Source organism: Salmo salar, chromosome ssa16 (genome assembly GCF_905237065.1).
Source record: "Salmo salar chromosome ssa16, Ssal_v3.1, whole genome shotgun sequence".
NCBI classification, from domain to species: Eukaryota; Metazoa; Chordata; class Actinopteri; order Salmoniformes; family Salmonidae; genus Salmo; species Salmo salar.
Genome location: NC_059457.1, coordinates 13,801,766 through 13,820,379, shown reverse-complemented (window position 1 = coordinate 13,820,379; position 18,614 = coordinate 13,801,766). Strand labels below are relative to the sequence as shown.

The window sequence follows — 18,614 nt, the reverse complement described above, 5'->3', positions numbered from 1 at the left end:
ATGTGGAACTACGAAAACGCTGCATCTTGGTCCGCTCCTTCGAACAGCCGTGACACCGATACATTTGATCTATAATTTCTCTTCATATGACAATGATTGAAAAGGATTTGCCAGTAGATTATCAATGTGATTCATGATGACTGCCTGTCTAGCTTGCTAGCTATGATTTTGAAAGTATGATGTTGACATGATCACTCCAATCAAAGCTACGGTAGATATAATGTGATTTGATGTAATTTTATTTGTGGCCAATGACCTTGAGCCTTCTTGGATGGGCACTTCTAATGTAACTCTATGGCACCACACAAGGGGCTTTAATTTTCGAGCTCTCCCTGTAGATTTTGCAGTGACGTAGTGTCCCCATGAGTGACAGAACACTGAGCCAATCACGGCCCAACTAGAGAACATTACCAACCCCTACGCTCCGTATTTGCCACTGGCTGCCCCACCACCACAGAATGCACGGAAGTAGGTTGTAACACCTATATTTTGGAGCTGCCTTACTCAAGAAAGCAAAAAATAGTTTGTATTTTTTGTTTAACTAGGCAAGCCAGTTAAGAACAAATTCTTATTTTACAATGACGGCCTACCACGGCCAAACCCTCCCCTAACTCGGGAAGACGCTGGGCCAGTTGTGCGCTGCCCTATGGGACTCCCGATCACAGCCGGTTGTGATACAGCCCGGGATCGAACAAGGGTCTGTAGTGATGCCTCTAGCACTGAGATGCAGTGCCTTAGACCGCTGCGACACTCGGGAGTGGATTGTGTATGTGTGCCATTCAGTGGGTGAATGGGCAAGACAAAATATTTAAGTGCCTTTGAACGGGGTATTGTAGTTGGTGCCAGACACACTGGCTTGAGTGTGTCAAGAACTACAACGCTCATAGATGGCGGTGCTGAATTATCTGCACTACAGACAGCTATATTGGTCAACCAATACAGGACTAGTAAAGGCCCAGTGCACAATTCTTTTTTTTTATTATGATTTTTTTTTTTGGGGGGGGGCGTGCTGCCTCACCCTCAGCATTAATGTTTTGTACACTCTGTATAGGTCATTAAATGCCATTACATACACTATATATACCAAAGTATGTGGACACCCCTTAAAACAGATGTATAAAATTGAGCACACAGCCATGCAATCTCCATAGACAAACATTGGCAGTAGAATTGCCTTACTGAAGATCTCAGTGACTTTCAATGTGGCACCATCATAGGCTGCCACCATTCCAACAAGTCAGTTCGTCAAATTTCTGACCTTCTAGATCTGCCCCGGTCAACTGTAAGTGCTGTTATTGTGAAGTGGAAACGTCTATGAGCAACAATGGTTCAGCCGCGAAGTGGTAGGCCACACAAGCTCATAGAACAGGACCACCTAGTCCTGAAGCGTGCAGCGTGTTGCATCACTCACTACCGAGTTCCAAACTGCCTCTGGAAACGCGTTCTCTGGAGTGATGAAGCACGCTTCACCATCTGGCAGTCCGACGGATGAATCTGGGTTTGGCGGATGCCAGGAGAACGCTACCTGCCCGAATGCATTGTGCCAACTGTAAAGTTTGGTGCCGTAATTTGTATTGGCCTCTTAGTTCCAGTGAAGGGATACAATGACATTTTAGACAATTTGGTGCTTCTAACTTTCTGGGAACAGTTTGAGGAAGGCCCTTTCCTGTTTCAGCATGACAATGCCCCCGTGCACAAAGCCAGGTCCATACAGAAATGGTTTGTCGAGATCGGTGTGGAAGAACTTGACTGGCCTGGACAGAGCCCTGACGCAACCCCATCGAACAGCTTTGGGATGAATTGGAACGCCGACTGTGAGCCAGGCCTAATCGCCCAACATCAGTGCCTGACCTTACTAATGCTCTTGTGGCTGAATGGAAGAAAGTCCCCATAGCAATGTTCCAACATCTAGTGGAAAACCTTCCCAGAAGAGTGGAGGCAGGTATAGCAGCAAAGGGGGACCAACTCCATATTAATGCCAATGATTTTGGAATGAGATGTTCGACGAGCAGGTGTCCACATACCTTTGGTCAAGTAGTGTATTTTATGTCATTTATATGTCATGGTCATACCATGGCTACTCACACAAGCATCTCCCTGGGGGAATACATACACAATTGATTTTGTATTTGACCCACATATTTCCTATTTCATGCACTCTCCATTTAACCTGGTACTCCACTGAAGATCCAGAGACTGCATACCCCAGCCAAGACGTCATTTGGAAGAGGTTTGAGCAGGCCTTCATTATGTCTTGGGGACTAGTCACCTACGCTACTGTATTCAAGGACTTACTATAAGGGCCTGAGCTGAGGTCATTGGTTCCAGATGTAAACAATACACACACACAGATGCATGTATATTGTTCGACCCGTGTTATATGACTTTAGTTGTTAGTGATTAAGTTGTTAGGATCATTCCAAACACAGAATAGATTGAGTTGACCAACCATTTTCAAGTTGTAACCAAACTGTATTGTCACACAAAATACACTGTGTAATTCTTACATGTTTATTACTGATGCACAGACATACGAGCTGGATGGGAGCACACATGACAGTGCCTGGGACCTCAAGACCTATCAGGACGAGACCAGGCCATTTGTGCCAGAACACCCAGACTTCCTGGGAGCTAGGGTCCTCTTCACTTGGCACAGGTGACTATGCAGGAGATGCACATGACCAGTGTAAAAATTGAATTACAATCATGGCACCTTTAACTGTTGTACATGGATTAGTTTATGAAAAAATATACAGAATAAAAGGAAGAATGGGAAGATCAAATCACATGCCACTCTAATGTCGAGATGGATGTACTTGTCTCGGGGCTGAATACAGCCATATCATTGAACACAGTGGAGGAGGCAATGAACCTACAGAAAGCCTTTCCAGAGATTGTAGCTGGATTTAACTTGGTAGGTACATCCTTAGTCACAAGACTCCTCAAAATTGTCTAATCTCTTTTAGTGGAAAAAAATTATGATTTATATGGACTTAATTTATTAATTACTTTCATTACTAGGTTTATTACTAAATAGGTATAGGTTGTGCAGGGTGTTGTTGACGTGTCTGACGTTTTCTTCTGGTATTAGGTGGAAGACCCCTCTGGTACTTCGAGGAGGCTTTGTCTCTGCCAGGTGAGAGAAGAGTCAACCATCCCTGCTTCCATGCAGGAGAAACTGGTGAGCACATGAACCCTTACGCCTCATCTGAAGTGTTCATATTAAGTCTAAACTCATGTAATAAGTCTGTTACAGTATAAGCCAATAGATCCCTTGTAGTATTTTGTGTTGAGAATGAAGTTTGTACAGCACAGATACAGTGAGGGGAAAAAAGTATTTGATCCCCTACTGATTTTGTACGTCTGCCCACTGACAAAGAAATGATCCGTCTATAATTTTAATGGTAGGTTTATTTGAACAGTGAGAGACAGAATAACAACAAAAAAATCCAGAAAAACGCATGTCAAAAATGTTATAAATTGATTTGCATTTTTATGAGGGAAATAAATATTTCACCCCTCTGCAAAATATGATTTAGTACTTGGTGGTAAAACCCTTGTTGGCAATCACAGAGGTCAGACATAGTTGTAGTTGGCCACCAGGTTTGCACACATCTCAGGAGGGATTTTGTTCCACTCCTCTTTGCAGATCTTCTCCAAGTCATTAAGGTTTCGAGGCTGACGTTTGGCAACTCGAACCTTCAGCTCCCTCCACAGATTTTCTATGGGATTAAGGTCTGGAGACTGGCTAGGCCACTCCAGGACCTTAATGTGCTTCTTCTTGAGCCACTCCTTTGTTGCCTTGGCCGTGTGTTTTGGGTCATTGTCATGCTGGAATACCCATCCACAACCCATTTTCAATGCCCTGGCTGAGGGATGGATGTTCTCACCCAAGATTTGACAGTACATGGCCCCGTCCATCGTCCCTTTGATGCGGTGAAGTTGTCCTGTCCCCTTAGCAGAAAAACACCCCCAAAGCATAATGTTTCCACCACCATGTTTGACAGTGGGGATGGTGTTCTTGGGGTCATAGGCAGCATTCCTCCTCCTCCAAACACGGCGAGTTGAGTTGATGCCAAAGAGCTCCATTTTGGTCTCATTTGACCACAACACTTTCACCCAGTTGTCCTCTGAATCATTCAGATGTTCATTGGCAAACTTCAGACGGGCATGTATATGTGCTTTCTTGGGCAGGGGGACCTTGCGGGCGCTGCAGGATTTCAGTCCTTCACGGCGTAGTGTGTTAACAATTGTTTTCTTGGTGACTATGGTCCCAGCTGCCTTGAGATCATTGACAAGATCCTCCCGTGTAGTTCTGGGCTGATACTTCACCGTTCTCATGATCATTGCAACTCCATGAAGTGAGATCTTGCATGGAGCCCCAGGCCGAGGGAGATTGACAGTTCTTTTGTGTTTCTTCCATTTGCGAATAATCGCACCAACTGTAGTCACCTTCTCACCTAGCTGCTTGGCGTTGGTCTTGTAGCCCATTCCAGCCTTGTGTAGGTCTACAATCTTGTCCCTGACATCCTTGGAGAGCTCTTTGGTCTTGGCCATGGTGGAGAGTTTGGAATCTGATTGATTGATTGCTTCTGTGGACAGGTGTCTTTTATACAGGTAACAAGCTGCGGTTAGGAGCACTCCCTTTAAGAGTGTGCTCCTAATCTCAGCTCGTTACCTGTATAAAAGACACCTGGGAGCCAGAAATCTTTCTGATTGAGAGGGGGTCAAATACTTATTTCCCTCATTAAAATGCAAATCAATTTATAACATTTTTGACATGCGTTTTTCTGGATTTGTTTGTTGTTATTCTGTCTCTCACTGTTCAAATAAACCTACCATTAAAATTATAGACTGATCATTTCTTTGTCAGTGGGCAAACGTACAAAATCAGCAGGGGATCAAATACTTTTTTCCCTCACTGTAAGTGATTACTATCATCTACATTGATGGCATTGATTGACCTCACTGTCATTCGCAGATGAAGACAACACTGATATGGATGGGAGCCTGCTGGATGCTCTACTGATCAACGCGTCTTGCACCGGCCACGGCTTTTCCCTGCTGCGCCACCCAGTGGCCAAGGAGCTCTCTAGGAAGAGAGGGGTGGTGTTAAAGGCGTTGGAAGGCCCGCAGGGTTTCCCAACCTCTCACATAGAAACTCTCAAGGAACTGGCTATGAACTCCATCAGGTGAGGCCAAGCATCGTACAAGATTGGTGGAATATCCTGGACTAGCTTAGTTACCTGCAACTGTTTCTGCCATGGTATGGAGTAAGAATTCTGACTTTAAATGTTTTCTATGTCTATGTTCCAGGTATAGCTCTGTCTCCACAGCTGAAGGAGAAAGCCTTGACCTTGTGGCAAAGAAAATGGGAAATGTTTGTCTCAGAGAACTCACGATACAGACCTGCTTGGGGAGAGGCCTGGGGCAGAGGAGTGGTCATTTGGATGCTGACTGTTACATCACCTCAGACCTTGAGCCTGTTGCTTGTGCCCCATAAGTGTTACCATAGGAAGGGAAGGATATTTGGCATGGTGTTCCCAAATGACAAATGGACACAATTAGGACAAGGGAAAGGATGCAGTTGTTATTTAAATGAATACGGAGCTCCAGACGGTTTGGCAAATTAAGTTTGAGAAGAGAAAGAGAACGAGCTCATATCTCCCTCCAGTGGATTTGGTTTGTATAACACTCCTGTAAAAATCAGCAGACCACACTGCTGTCAGTTCCCACAAAATGGAGGCCCCTGACAGGACTGGAATTCACTAGTCAAATAGTCATGAAAGGACGCTGTTTGTTTTCATGCAAAGGCATTTGACAAAAATAAATTCTGTTGCAGAAGATTGTATTTGCATTTTAATTGCGAATTCAGGGAGGCTCTATATGGTAATAGTGGCATAAGGTGCACTGTGTGAAAATGCTTACACAGTATAAACTGACCAGCTAGTCTTTGATTTATTTAATTGTGTTGGAGGCTGATAATGTATTTAAGAAAGCAAACATGATTTTGTTATGGGATTTAATGGAGAACATGGTCATTTTTTTTTCTTTTTCAGATTTAGTCTGGAAATTAGCTACATTTCATTCATTATACCTATTTTAACAAGGTACACGCTTTAGCATTCTGATTAGGCACATACATTTTATGTGTAGAACAGTAGGCAGCCTTAAGCATGGACACACAATTCTCTATGAAGATTTTTAATTGTATTTGGTAAGTAGTGAAAACGTTTTGAGTAAATTGAAGGAAAACATCAAAGATTATTACTATTCCATTAGATGCTTCTCGATATGAAAAAATAAGAATTGGAATTTAATTTTCATTCCTGAATTGAACTGGAATTGACCCAAAACCTGGTCTGCAATCATGGTTGTTGTGATCCACCCCATTTCCTCTTTTAGAAGTGTTTAATTGTCAAATGAAAATATCTTTGACTGCTCAACGCAGACATCCCAAAACAGGCAAAAGAGACAGACAGATAGATGTGGCAGATGTACCCTCTTCTCCTCTATCTGTTGCTGATGGCAGTCGATGACGTGCTGCAGCTGCTTGTTTGTGAGGCCCTTGCAACTGTCAGGCCTGAGGTGGGGTAGACCCAGCACACTGATGCCCTGCTCCGGGCTCTTACTCAGCAGCTCCCCTTGAAGCTGGTTTAGGATGTCTGTCCTGTTGTCGTCCTCCTCCTGCTGCCACTTTTTCCACCGCTTCTCTGCATTCTCTGCTGCCTACAGACAGAGACAATGTCACACAGTAAACATATTTTGACAGAAGGATGTCCTGTTCCACTACATACAAAAAACAGGAATGACCGCCACACCTGGTTAGAGAAGGCTACTGTACTACCAATCTTAATAACGCACCTTTTCCAGTTTGACAACCACACCTGGTTAAGCATCAGGTAAAGTATAATGACTCACCTTTGCCAGATTGAAATCATTTGTAGCCAGGGCTGCGGCTCTCCTCCTCGATCTTCTGGAGCTGGAGAGCTTGGATGTCCAGGTCCACTCTGTCCTGGTCATACTGCTGCTCTGCAATGGTGAGGCAGAGAGTGTTTGAGATGAGGCAGTGTGAATGTATGAGAGTCTAGCGACAGGCCAGTTTGTGTCGGGTTGTTTCCTACCTTCCAGTCTCTGCTGGTGTCGTGCTGTGGCCAGCTCATGTTGCTGCTGGACGGACCACTCTCTGAGCTGCTCCTGCTGCTTCTTCAGCCTCCCCTGGCTGTCTGGGTCCTCACCCACAAGCCCCGGCAGCATCTGGATCCCGTCCTGATTCTTAACTTTGTCCGGGTTGCTTACGTCATACTCTCGTCGGCTCCACCGCGGCTGGAAGTTCAGCCGGAAGTCCTCTATGGCTCCCTGCAGCAGACGCTCATCCTTGAGTTGGCGTTGTTTAAGTAGACAGGCGGCCTTGTCGTTACACACCGCATCTGCAGCTAGAGGGTATGCATTCGACAGACATAGCCTATGACACTAGCTACTAAACAGAATTCCATTGAATCTCATGAATAGAAGCTTGTAGAGCTGTATTTTAGGCCTATCAATCATCACATTGAATTGAAACACCTTAGGCTTTTGTGTTTTTGCCAGATATAATAACGTCCGCCCATACTGTATTTTATTGCACTTACCATATGCTTTTAGTGACTCTGCCTCTTCATTTTTCTTTCTTTCATTCACTTGGGATTCAAGAGCCACTTTATCTATCTGTCAGTAAGAGAAAATTGGGACAAAATGGCTTTACAACTAACATGAATGGGACAGATGTCACAGCCGGTTACAAAGTTGCAAGCCAAGTTGTAATAATTTACCCCAATTGTTCTAACTTTAGCATTGAAAATCCTATCTTGACGTTGCGTCTCTCTATTGCGCCTCCTCTCCAAACTATCCGCAGCAATGCGGTCCGAAAGTAATTCTATATTGTACATTTTCCTATCTTGTAATGAGGTTTTCCCGTACTGTCTCGCTGCAGTTAGAATCAAAGGACGATGGGCCGAATGCACTCTGCAAACATTCGTTGCTAGGATACCTGGCTTCCGGATACTTTCGGGTCTTCTGGGTCTGACTCGTATTCTGCCAGCGACACGAATAACGTCACCTTTGTATGGTAATGAATCAAATGTTATTTGTCACATGCGCCGAATACAACAGGTGTAGACCTCACAGTGAAATGCTTACTTAGAAGCCCTTAACCAACAATGCAGTTTTAAGAAGAATACCAACAAAAAAAGTTAAAGAAAAGTAACATAATTAAAGAGCAACAGTAAAATAACAATAGCGAGGCTATATACAGGGGCACCGGTTAGTCGACGTAATTCAGGTAATATGTAGGTAGAGTTATTAAAGTGACTATGCATAGATAACAGAGTAGCAGCAGTAAAGGGGGGGGGCTAGACTTGGTGCTCTGGTATCGCTTGCCATGAGGTAGCAGAGAGAACAGTCTATGACAAGGGTGGCTGGAGCCTTTGACAATTTTTAGGGCCTTCTTCTGACACCACCTGGTATAGAGGTCCTGGATGGCAGGAAGCTTGGCCCCGGTGATGTACTGGGCAATACGCACTACCCTCTGTAGTGCCTTGAAGTTGGAGGCCGAAGAGTTGCCATACCAGGCAGTGATGCAACCAGTCAGGATGCTCTCAATGGTGCAGCTGTAGAACCTTTTGAGGACCGATGCCAAATCTTTTGAGTCTCCTGAGGGGGAATAGGTTTTGTTGTGCCCTCTTCACGACTGTCTTGGTGTGCTTGGACCATGTTAGTTTGTTGGTGATGTGGACACCAAGGAACCTGAAGCTCTCAACCTGCTCCACTACAGCCCTGTCGATGAGAATGGGGTCGTGCTTGGTCCTCCTTTTCCTGTAGTCCACAATCATGTCCTTTGTCTTGATCACGTTGAGGGGGAGGTTGTTGTCCTTGCACCACACGGTCAGGTCTCTGACCTCCTCCCTATAGGCTGTCTCGTTGTTGTCGGTGATCAGGCCTAACCTTGTGTCATCGGTAAACCTAATGGTGTTGGTGCCTGGCCGTGCAGTCATGAATGAACAGGGAGTACAGGAGGGGACTGAGCACGTACCCATGAGGGGCAGTGTGGCAGACGTGTTGTTGCCTACCCTTACCACCTGGGGGTGGCCCATATGGAAGTCCAGGATCCAGTTGTAGAGGGAGGTGTTTAGTCCCAGGGTCCTTAGCTTAGTGATGAGCTTTGAGGGCACTATGGTGTTGAGCGCTGAGCTGTAGTCAATGATTAGCATTCTCACATAGGTGTTCCTTTTGTCCAAGTGGGAAAGGGCAGTGTGGAGTGCAATAGAGATTGCATCATCTGTGGATCTGTTAGGGTGGAATGCAAATTGGAGTGGGTCTAGGGTTTCTGGGATAATGGTGTTGATGTGAGCCATGACCAGCCTTTCAAAGCACTTCGTGGCTACAGATGTTTGTGCTACGGGTCGGTAGTCATTTTAGGAAGGTTACCTTAGTGTTCTTGGGCACAGGGACTATGGTGGTCTGCTTGAAACATGTTGGTATTACAGACTCAGACAGGGAGAAGTTGAAAATGTCATTGAAGACACTTGCCAGTTGGTCAGCGTATGCTCGGAGTACACGTCCTAGTAATCCGTCTGGCCCTGCGGCCTTGTGAATGTTGACCTGTTTAAAGGTCTTACTCACATCGGGTGTGGGGAGCGTGATCACAGTCATTCGGAACAGCCGATGCTCTCATGCATGTTTCAGTGGTGCCTTGTAGCGAGCATAGAAGTAATTTGGCTTGTCTGGTAGGCTCGTGTCACTGGGCAGCTCTCGGCTGTGCTTCCCTTTGAAGAAGGGGTGTAATGAAGAAACCTTTGCAATGTGGTTAACTCGTTCAAAAGATATTGAATTGTAATCAATGGCCATTTTATTGTGCCAACAGGAAAAGGCAATAAGTAATTTGTGAAAACCAAAAAAATATGGTTTTAAAAAGAATTATGAAAAAAATACAATGTTGATGCTGGGCTGTAGAGAGTCTGTCTCAGCTAAAGTTGGGTTTAAAATACTCAGTAGGGTCTCGACTAAGCAAATATGTTTAGTTTGAGGGGCCAGCCTGCTGCTGGCTTTTCACTCTGCCCCCAATGCAATATTTTTTGGGAACTGGCTCTATGCACACTCACTGCACTCTACCCACACACATACTACACGCTGCTGCTACTGTTTATAAATTCTGATTGCCTGGTCACTGTTACCCCTACCTACATGTACATACTGTATTACCTCGTACCCCGGCACATTGACTTGGCACTGTACTCCTTGTATATAGCCTTGTTTTGTCTTACTATTTCCTTTTCAGCTAACTTTTCTTACTTTTTAACTCTGCATTTTTGGGAAAGGGCTCATAAGTAAGCATTTCACGGTTAAGTCTACACCTGTTCTATTTGGCGCATGTAACCATTTTGTTTATTTGATTACATTGTACGTGGGATACATATTGGCTTGAAGAGAACTTTTCTGTCTCAGCTAAAATGGGGTGAGAAACTCAGTAGGGTCTCTACTAACCAAATACAGTTAGTTTTGGAAGGGGAGTGTCCTACATATCCAGCAGCACTTTGTTCTCCACTCCCTCCATAGCCCCCAATGCAATATACTGTACATGGGATACATATTGGCTTATAGAGAACTTTTCTACCGCTCAGCTAAAGTGGGGTGACTGTTTCTTGCTACACAATGAAAGTCATTTTCATGGATCCATGGAATCCATTAAAGACTAAAAACAGTCATGACAAAATAGTTTTAGACTATCATATTTATTTATGTACAGAATATTTGTAAAAGAAAACAGCACAGTTGTATAGGAGGATCAGCCTGTGGCTATAGTGGTGGTGCTGGGCTGATAGACAAGTTACTCAATAGTTAACCGTCTTGGCCGGCTTGGTATCGGCCAGCTCAGCCTCCAGGAAGCGGAAGCGGCGGTGGCGACGCAGGACCTCAATGGCTTTCTGCTCTACGGAAGCAGGGACGATGCCCAGGTCCTCCAAGCCAGGAAGCCCTGGATACTTCATATCTGTGGTGTGGAACTAGAACAAACATATTCATGTCATCACACAAATCCATCATAAGACAGTGTAAAATAAAATAGGCTTTACAAGGCTGTTCATGTTGATTTCTCTTACCCGATCTACTTTGTCAGGAGTTGTCCAAGGCTCGAATGGGTTCATTGCAAAGAAACTTGCAACAAGACTGAAACCAGAGACAAAGGTAAGACATTTTTATCACAATATCTGAAACCAACCAAGCTTCCTTGTTCCTTGCCACCTCAACTAAACAACTAACTAACAGCTTGGCACACAACTCTTTATCAGACAGCCTATACAGTACATTTTCTTCTGAGACTAATTGAGGTTAGCATGCAGAACCAGCAGTGGGTGCATACTCACTGATAGAGAGGGCGTGGGAGTGGGTAGGGCACAAAGGGCCTGTGTGCCACAGCATATACATACTCCACCAGATCATGAAGGAGATAACGGTTAGGTCTGTGTGATGGAAAAACAAAACAAATCTAACCAAATGGCTGACAAACAGGTTGGTTGCTACTGACCTTTTAAAAATAATGTACTGCATGTGTGAGAATGTGCAACGGCAATTTCAATCTATTTTATTTTAGATTCAAGAAAAGTCCCATACCCTGGATGAGAACAAGATACAAACCAGTGGCACACAAAGAGCAACTCATCAATGAGATGAACAATACTAGGTTTACCTTATATTCATTGAAAATGAACAGTTTCTAGTTAATGGATTGAATGTTACTTCATTTCCTGAACTGATTAATGCAATTGACACATCCCTAACAAAACAGACAAAAGTCAAGCCCATATCAAGTCCTTACCCGACTAGTGCATATGTCTTTCCATTAGCATCAGGGTCTTTGATGGCGTTGATGATAGCCTTTGCCACATCCACCACCTGAGAAGAGCAGAAGCAGAGTGAGTCTGTTGAGTACACAGGGCTGACATCATGAGGACAGACACACTCACATGAACAGGCTGCTTCACGGTCTTCTTTCCCATGGAGATGAGAGGCACGGCACTCCCAAACCAACGCATGTCTGTGCAAGGGGGGGGGACAAATTCAAAACAATGACCGAGAACTCATCCTGTTTTAAACGATAATAGCATTGCATCAAGACCAATTGGAGCTGTTAGATCATCTTAAACAAATCTTTATTTTTGCCACACTGCAAACTCAAGTGTTCAACCATGCAACAAACAGCTCTCTCCACCGTTGTCAGTCCTATACAGTCAATGAAGGCTGTGTAATTATGCTAACATGATCCCACAAATATTGACACTGTCTGCTTAACATTCTGACAAGTCACAAATAAAAGATCATTTCACTTGAACTGTTTTTACACTGAAATTAACTCTATGCTCTGCTAACTCACTGGCAAAATGGTTGAAGAATCTGTCTTCCCTTCCAAACATCTCAGCGGGCTTCATGATGATGGCATCAGGGAATTCTTCTCTCACAGCCTTCTCACCTACTGCCTGCAAGGTAACATCACACACATTACACGACTTCATCTTGACATATTAAACCAAATGTGAAGCGCTACCGATTTTCACCCATCTGAATTTTCATAATTGTTACGCATATCAGGCAAATAAATTATTTTTGAACCTAAAATGAAATATGTTCAAATGACACTGAAAGAGTTCAACCGTGCCCTGCATTGGTCAGTACCTTGTTCCTAAGGTATTTGGAGGGGCTGCGGATGTCAGCGTTGAGGTGAGATACGTGGATCAGCTTTGTGATGCCTGCCTCCCTGGTGGCCTTGGCAATCTGCTGAGGGATGCTCACATAGGTGTCCTCAAAGGGATAGTTCCTTTATACACAGAAAGAGGAAGAACAGAACACTGAGTACAGCCAAGTACATCAAACATTTTCCAGAAAGCTGTAAAATAAGTGTACCCAATGGTGGAAGCACTGTTGAGATCCTTTGCTCCAATAAGGAGCAAGTCAAGCCTCACTGGTGTAGTTAAAAGTAGTGAGATTCATATATTGATGGAGTGATGGAGCAACTCTTTATGTGAATGTTAACCACCAGTGGCTTCTTTTTAGGAACAATGCATTTCTCTAAAATATGTTCTGTGTTTAGTCAGTTGGGCCATACTTCGTCTCCCACTCTCGTCCCACCAAGTTGATAACCACATTGGAGTGCGCCAACGCTTCTCTGATAGAATCCTTGTTCCTGGCATCCCACTCCTGAAACAAAGTAAGATGGAGGGGAACATATGAGGCATGGCATAACTTGGCATGAGAAAAAACAACACTTAGCTAACAGATGACGAGATGGACTTCAAAATGAAATGGTTTGAGACGTCACACCTGATAAATAGTATTTCTCTCACCATAAAGATGATCTGGCCGAGATCCCCCATGGGCCTGAGGTACATGAGGTCATACTGGTCACACCGGTGAGGAATCACAATCTGAGAACCCATACGACCTGCAAAACCACCAGACAGGTCAACAAACACATAACTGCTCCATAGGACACCCTTGTAAGCAGTCACTACAGTGTATCCAAAAAGGATTAGCACATTACCAAACAAATGAAGGCATCCCTCACAATCACATAGAAACATAAGTAAAAGAAGACCAAGGAGCTGCTATGTCATTTGAAAGGTTATCATGTGAAGCCTTTGGGACAGATGATGGTGAAACTTACCCAGGCGGTTGACAACATATCTGCCCAGGAAGCCGGTGGCTCCGAAGACTGTGGCTGCTACCCCACTGGAGGAGGAGCGCCCCCCTTTCCCTCTGGGGATGACAGCATGGTGGACCTTCCTCTGCTGGACTGTCAAAGGGATGGCTGACAGCACCACAGGGGAGCAGGAACCTGCAGGGGGAGCAGTGCAGAGGACGCTGTAGTTAAATTGCCCAAATCAGAAATTGTCAACCAACCAAAAACATAGGCCTAGTTAGCGATGTTGCATGAGATCACAAACAGATCTTTATTACATTTTTTTAGCCCTTTTTTCCCTCCCCAATTTCGTGATATCCAATTGGTAGTTAGTCTTGTCCCATCGCTGCAACTCCCCTACGGACTCGGAAGAGGCGAAGGTCAAGAGCCATGCGTCCTCCGAAACACGACCCTGCCAAGCCGCACTGCTTCTTGACACACTGCTTGCTTAACCCAGAAGCCAGCTGCACCAGTGTGTCAGAGGAAACACCGTCCAGCTGGCGACCGAAGTCAGCATGCAGGCGCCCGGCCCGCCATAAGGAGTCGCTAGAGCGAGATGGGACAATGAAATCCCGGCTGGCCAATCCCTCCCCTAACCCGGACGACGCTGGGCTGTGACACAGCCTGGGATTGAACCAGGATTTGTAGTCTCAAGCGCTGCGATGTAGTGCCTTAGACTGCTGCGCTTCTCAGGAGGCCACAAACAGATCTTTTAACTACTTTTGGGACATAACATCAGGAGTCTGTATTTGTTGGACTCCCTGAGTTGTGAATCCTTCTGGTGGGTGGCGACAGAAAACAACCCTACCAGAATATAGCCGGCTACACCCCCCCAAAAAAATCCTGTCAACAAAGGCTTATGTATAATCTCTAGGAACTCTATTTACCAGATGTTAAGTGAAATGTGACCCTCGCTATCAAATAAAAGTCTGAATCCAACTTTTGTCCAAAATGCACCATATTCCTGCTGTGTAGACAGTGGTAGATTTTGTGGTAGGAAGTCTTGCGTGAAGTGCGTGGTTTAATGGCAGCCCGCTGTCTAACTCAACAGGAATATGATACACAACTCAGGGAGCCCAACCAATACACAGACTCCCGATGTTGTGTCCCAAAGCTACTTTTAACTAACCTTAGTATTGGTAACTGGGATACAACGAAGGTCCACTAAATAGGTACCACAGTAAACAGCAGACATAACCTGGCATGCATATTGACAACCACGGTCTGTCTAGACGAACTAGCTAGGTAACGTTAGCTAACTGGCTAACTAAATGGGGAAATTGGGAGATACCTAGCTAACTGTTTGGCCGTGGTGTTAATCCAGTGAAAGTGATGCAAATAACTTTATAACTTGGTCATGACTGCCAAAATGGATATACAGGACTGTCAGGAGCATAGTTTTTTACTGGTTTGCATATGACATGGTGCTAGAAACTAGATCGCTACCTAGTTAGTCGTATTCGTCGGCAAGAGTTAGCTAGCTAACCGGCTCCTGTTAGTTAGCTAGCTCGCTAACTTAGCTAGGTCATAGCACAAACAGGGTCACAGAAGGTTGCAATGTCGCTTAAAAACAATTGTGTTCAGGCTAAACATTATTGTTCCCACTTTCTCGCAACAGTGCAGCTATCAGTGCATTTCTATCATCTAAAATCGCATGTTTTGGTGTTACTCACTAGAAAACCTGGGAAGGACACTCGCAGGACGGCTAACGAGCACAGCAGCCGCCATGTTTCTTGCTACGGTATGACAGACCGGTCAAAAACAAATCAACCGAAAAATTCTAATCTGAGTTTTGCGTGGAGATAATAGATTTCTGCATGTAGGTATGCATCTTGTTTGTATAGGTACCTTGTTTTATGTTTGTTTGAGCATTGTATAATTAACGTGTTGACAATGTAACTGTCGGTAATTTGCTATAATGTAATCACAGTTTTTGAAACGTTACCAGCCAGCCAGGGGCTGAAGATGGAAATGATCATAGTGATGCTATTAAATTACTAGTATTCCAATTCCTAATGCTATGGAAATCAGCCTATCGTCAAATATGGTGTAATATTAATAAATTCAATAAAAAAGATTGATCATCAGGCATTCTTACTGATCTTATAATATATTTTTGCTCTTGCAGTGCAGTGCAGTGTTTTTAAGATGACCAAACCGGTGTGATTGATGATATAACTTGATCCGGTGGAATCGATACGAGCGCTTCTTTTAGAGAGCGCTCTGTAAGCCACGCCCCAGTGGGCAGAGCTACGCACGTTCAAGTCAAATCAAATCAAATTGTATCGCATTTACATTTACATTTAAGTCATTTAGCAGACGCTCTTATCCAGAGCGACTTACAAATTGGTGGATTCACCTTATGATATCCAGTGGAACAACCACTTTACAATAGTGTGGGGGGGGTTAGAAGGATTACTTTTGGTCACATATACGTGTTTAGCAGATGTTATTGCGGGTGTAGAGAAATGCTTGTACTTCTAGTTGCAACAGTGCAGCAATATCTAACAAGTATTATCTAAAAATTCCACAACAAATACCTAATACACACAAATCTAAGTCTAAGGACTGGTATACGTTTTAATGATAAAAAGCCTCTCATTTTACAGTGGGTTCACCATGGTTCTGTGTAGCCTAGTTTTGCTAATATATTTGAGACCAGTGTGTTGCAGTTAAATTCGTCTTTGATTTAATAAGTAAAACATATTTTCAGTAGTAAACAGGGAAACAACAACGAGTCCCAGACAGTTCGCAAAAGGACATACCAGATGGGGCGTCGCTTACTATGCTACCTAAATTATTGGGATCATCTGGTTACCACAAGTCTTTGGAATACATTGAGCTCGTTGACAAAACAGACCATGGAACGCCTTTCCCCAATAAAGTCCGCGGTGAGTCTGTGTAAATTATGCCATTATAATGGAGACAATTTTATAGCAGTAAATGTAATCTATGAATTTACTCATATAATATTTCTAAGCAGAAGCCATATGAGTCAGGGAAACTAATTGTTCTCACTTTATGATAGAACATTCAGATTTGTCTGTCTGACTGTTGGGGTTCTTTACCGGAATTATTGGAATTTTCTTGTGATCACGACAAAACTACCTACATTTGCTCAAATAGAGATAATTGAATTGTGTTTCATTGAAACGATGGTCCTGGCTGAGTATAGAACATTCCGTTTTCTGCCTAAGTGTGGCGCTGTTTACCGCATTTATCAAATCAAATCACATTTATTAGGATTATCTTGTGACCAGAACAAAGCGATTTATTTTCCTCAACTAGAGACTGAAATAAATGGTGTTTCATAATTTAAAAAAGACATAAACAGGACATATGATACCTGAATTGACTAAGAAAAGCAACATAAGAATGCTAACAGTATCACAGCGAGGTCAAACAGGTGTGGCCTGAGGGTCTTGGACAGCTACTAGCCTGTTGTTTCCTCCACTGGTTCTTTCTCCCCCTCAAGTCACTGACCCCACACAGACAGAAACTTGCATTCCATTACTTACCATGACGTCTTTATGAAAAGCCATCTTTCCAGCTGACCAGGGCTCAGGTCAAAAATCGCGCATTATAGAGGGGAAAGTTATAGGGAATAGGGTGCCCTTTGGGACGCATCGCCTGTTGTATTTATTATGAATCCCCATTAGCTGCTGCCAACAATTAAAACGTTATATTTCTGTATTTTGAAAGTTACATATCTTGATGGCTAACAATCAAAACATTCTGGGACTATGTCAACAATAGACTAATGAAACAAATACCAAAATATAGTTTTGGGGTAGAATTTTCCTTTAGTGTGTGCGCTCAGGCCACTACTCTACAACACAAAATCCACGTGTATGTGTATGTGCGTCTGTGTATGTGTGTATCGCTGCACAGTCTCCGCTGTTCCATAAGGTGTATTTTTTATCTGACTTACTGCTTGCATGACTTACTTGATGTTGAATAGAGTTCCATGTTGCAGTAGTGTAAAGTACTCAAGTAAAAATACTTTAAATCAAATCAAACTCTATTTGTCACATGCGCCGAATACAAGTGTAGACCTTACCGTGAAATGCTTACTTACATATAAGCCCTTAACCAACAGTGCAGTTCAAGAAGAAAATATTTACCAAATAAACTAAAGTAAAACATTATAAAAAGTAACACAATAACATGACAATAACGAGGCTATATACAGGGGGTACCGGTACGGTACCGAGTCAGTGTGCAGGGGTACATGTTAGAGGTAATTTGTACCTGTAGGTAGGGGTGAAGTGACGATGCATAGATAATAAACAGAGAGTAGCAGCAGTGTAAAAGTTAATTGGGGGGGGGTCAATGTAAATAGTCCGGGTGGCCATTTGATTAATTGTTCAGCAGTCTTATGGCTTGGGGATAGAAGCTGTTAAGGAGCCTTTTGGTCCTAGACTTGGCACTCTTGTTTAGAATTTTCACATTTTCACATTGAGGGAGAGGTTGTTTTTCTGGCACCACACTGCCAGTTCTCTGACTTCCTCCCTATTGGCTGTCTCATGGGTGACACCCAGGTTCAATGACACCCAGGTTAAAATACCAAAACCAACTGGGAACTATATTAATTTGGGGAGGTCAAAACACATATGAAACTTTCACGGACATTTAGCTAGCATGCTGCTGGTAGCTAATTTGTCCTGGGAGATAAACATTGGGTTATTTTACCTGAAATGGATATGGTCTTTTTTTATGCTGGATCTTTGAAGGATTTTGACCCATTTTGATTAAAACGAAATCGTGTGTTCTCTACTCCGACAATTAATCCATAGATAAAAGGGGAAACCTAGATAGTTTTTAGTTTTCTTTGATTATTCTCGCCTCGTTCGTTCTTCTTCTGTTGATTTTATATGGGGGTTGGCAACCAACTTTAAAGTGCATT

At 43.6% G+C, this 18,614-nt stretch overlaps 1 protein-coding gene, 1 long non-coding RNA gene and 1 pseudogene across 3 annotated transcripts; 1 reads left to right on the top strand and 2 right to left on the bottom strand.

Annotated features, from left to right (window-relative positions):
* The first annotated feature begins 1,964 nt into the window (after positions 1-1,964).
* Positions 1,965-5,840, top strand: LOC106573191 (uncharacterized). Of its 2 annotated transcripts, none has more exons than XR_006759679.1 (4): positions 1,965-2,230; positions 2,529-3,181; positions 4,982-5,192; positions 5,317-5,840. It is a non-coding gene; the product is annotated as an uncharacterized lncRNA (long non-coding RNA). The 2 variants fall into 2 exon arrangements; XR_006759678.1 differs by having other exon boundaries at positions 1,965-2,656; positions 2,838-3,181.
* A 348-nt stretch (positions 5,841-6,188) lies between these two features.
* LOC106573275 (RIB43A-like with coiled-coils protein 2) lies at positions 6,189-8,130 on the bottom strand (annotated as a pseudogene).
* Positions 8,131-10,753: 2,623 nt separating this feature from the next.
* Positions 10,754-15,490, bottom strand: LOC106573192 (NADH dehydrogenase [ubiquinone] 1 alpha subcomplex subunit 9, mitochondrial). The gene is made up of 11 exons (XM_014147972.2): positions 15,382-15,490; positions 13,694-13,864; positions 13,374-13,471; positions 13,136-13,227; positions 12,706-12,847; positions 12,407-12,509; positions 12,000-12,070; positions 11,852-11,928; positions 11,400-11,495; positions 11,136-11,202; positions 10,754-11,039 (listed from the first exon to the last, which is right to left on the bottom strand). Exons 1-11 carry the CDS (start codon positions 15,434-15,436, stop codon positions 10,869-10,871), a joined length of 1,143 nt encoding a protein of 380 aa, XP_014003447.1. The 5' UTR covers positions 15,437-15,490; the 3' UTR covers positions 10,754-10,868.
* Positions 15,491-18,614: the final 3,124 nt, after the last annotated feature.

Bases quoted from the DNA above. Each gene is read 5' to 3' on its own strand.
- LOC106573192 (XM_014147972.2), bottom strand. From the start codon at position 15,436: ATGGCGGCTGCTGTGCTCGTTAGCCGTCCTGCGAGTGTCCTTCCCAGG. The intron at 11,203-11,399 runs GTGAGTATGCAC...CTCTGGTTTCAG, and splicing joins CTCCCACGCCCTCTCTATCA to TCTTGTTGCAAGTTTCTTTG. The intron at 11,040-11,135 runs GTAAGAGAAATC...TGTTTGTTCTAG, and splicing joins CTCCTGACAAAGTAGATCGG to TTCCACACCACAGATATGAA.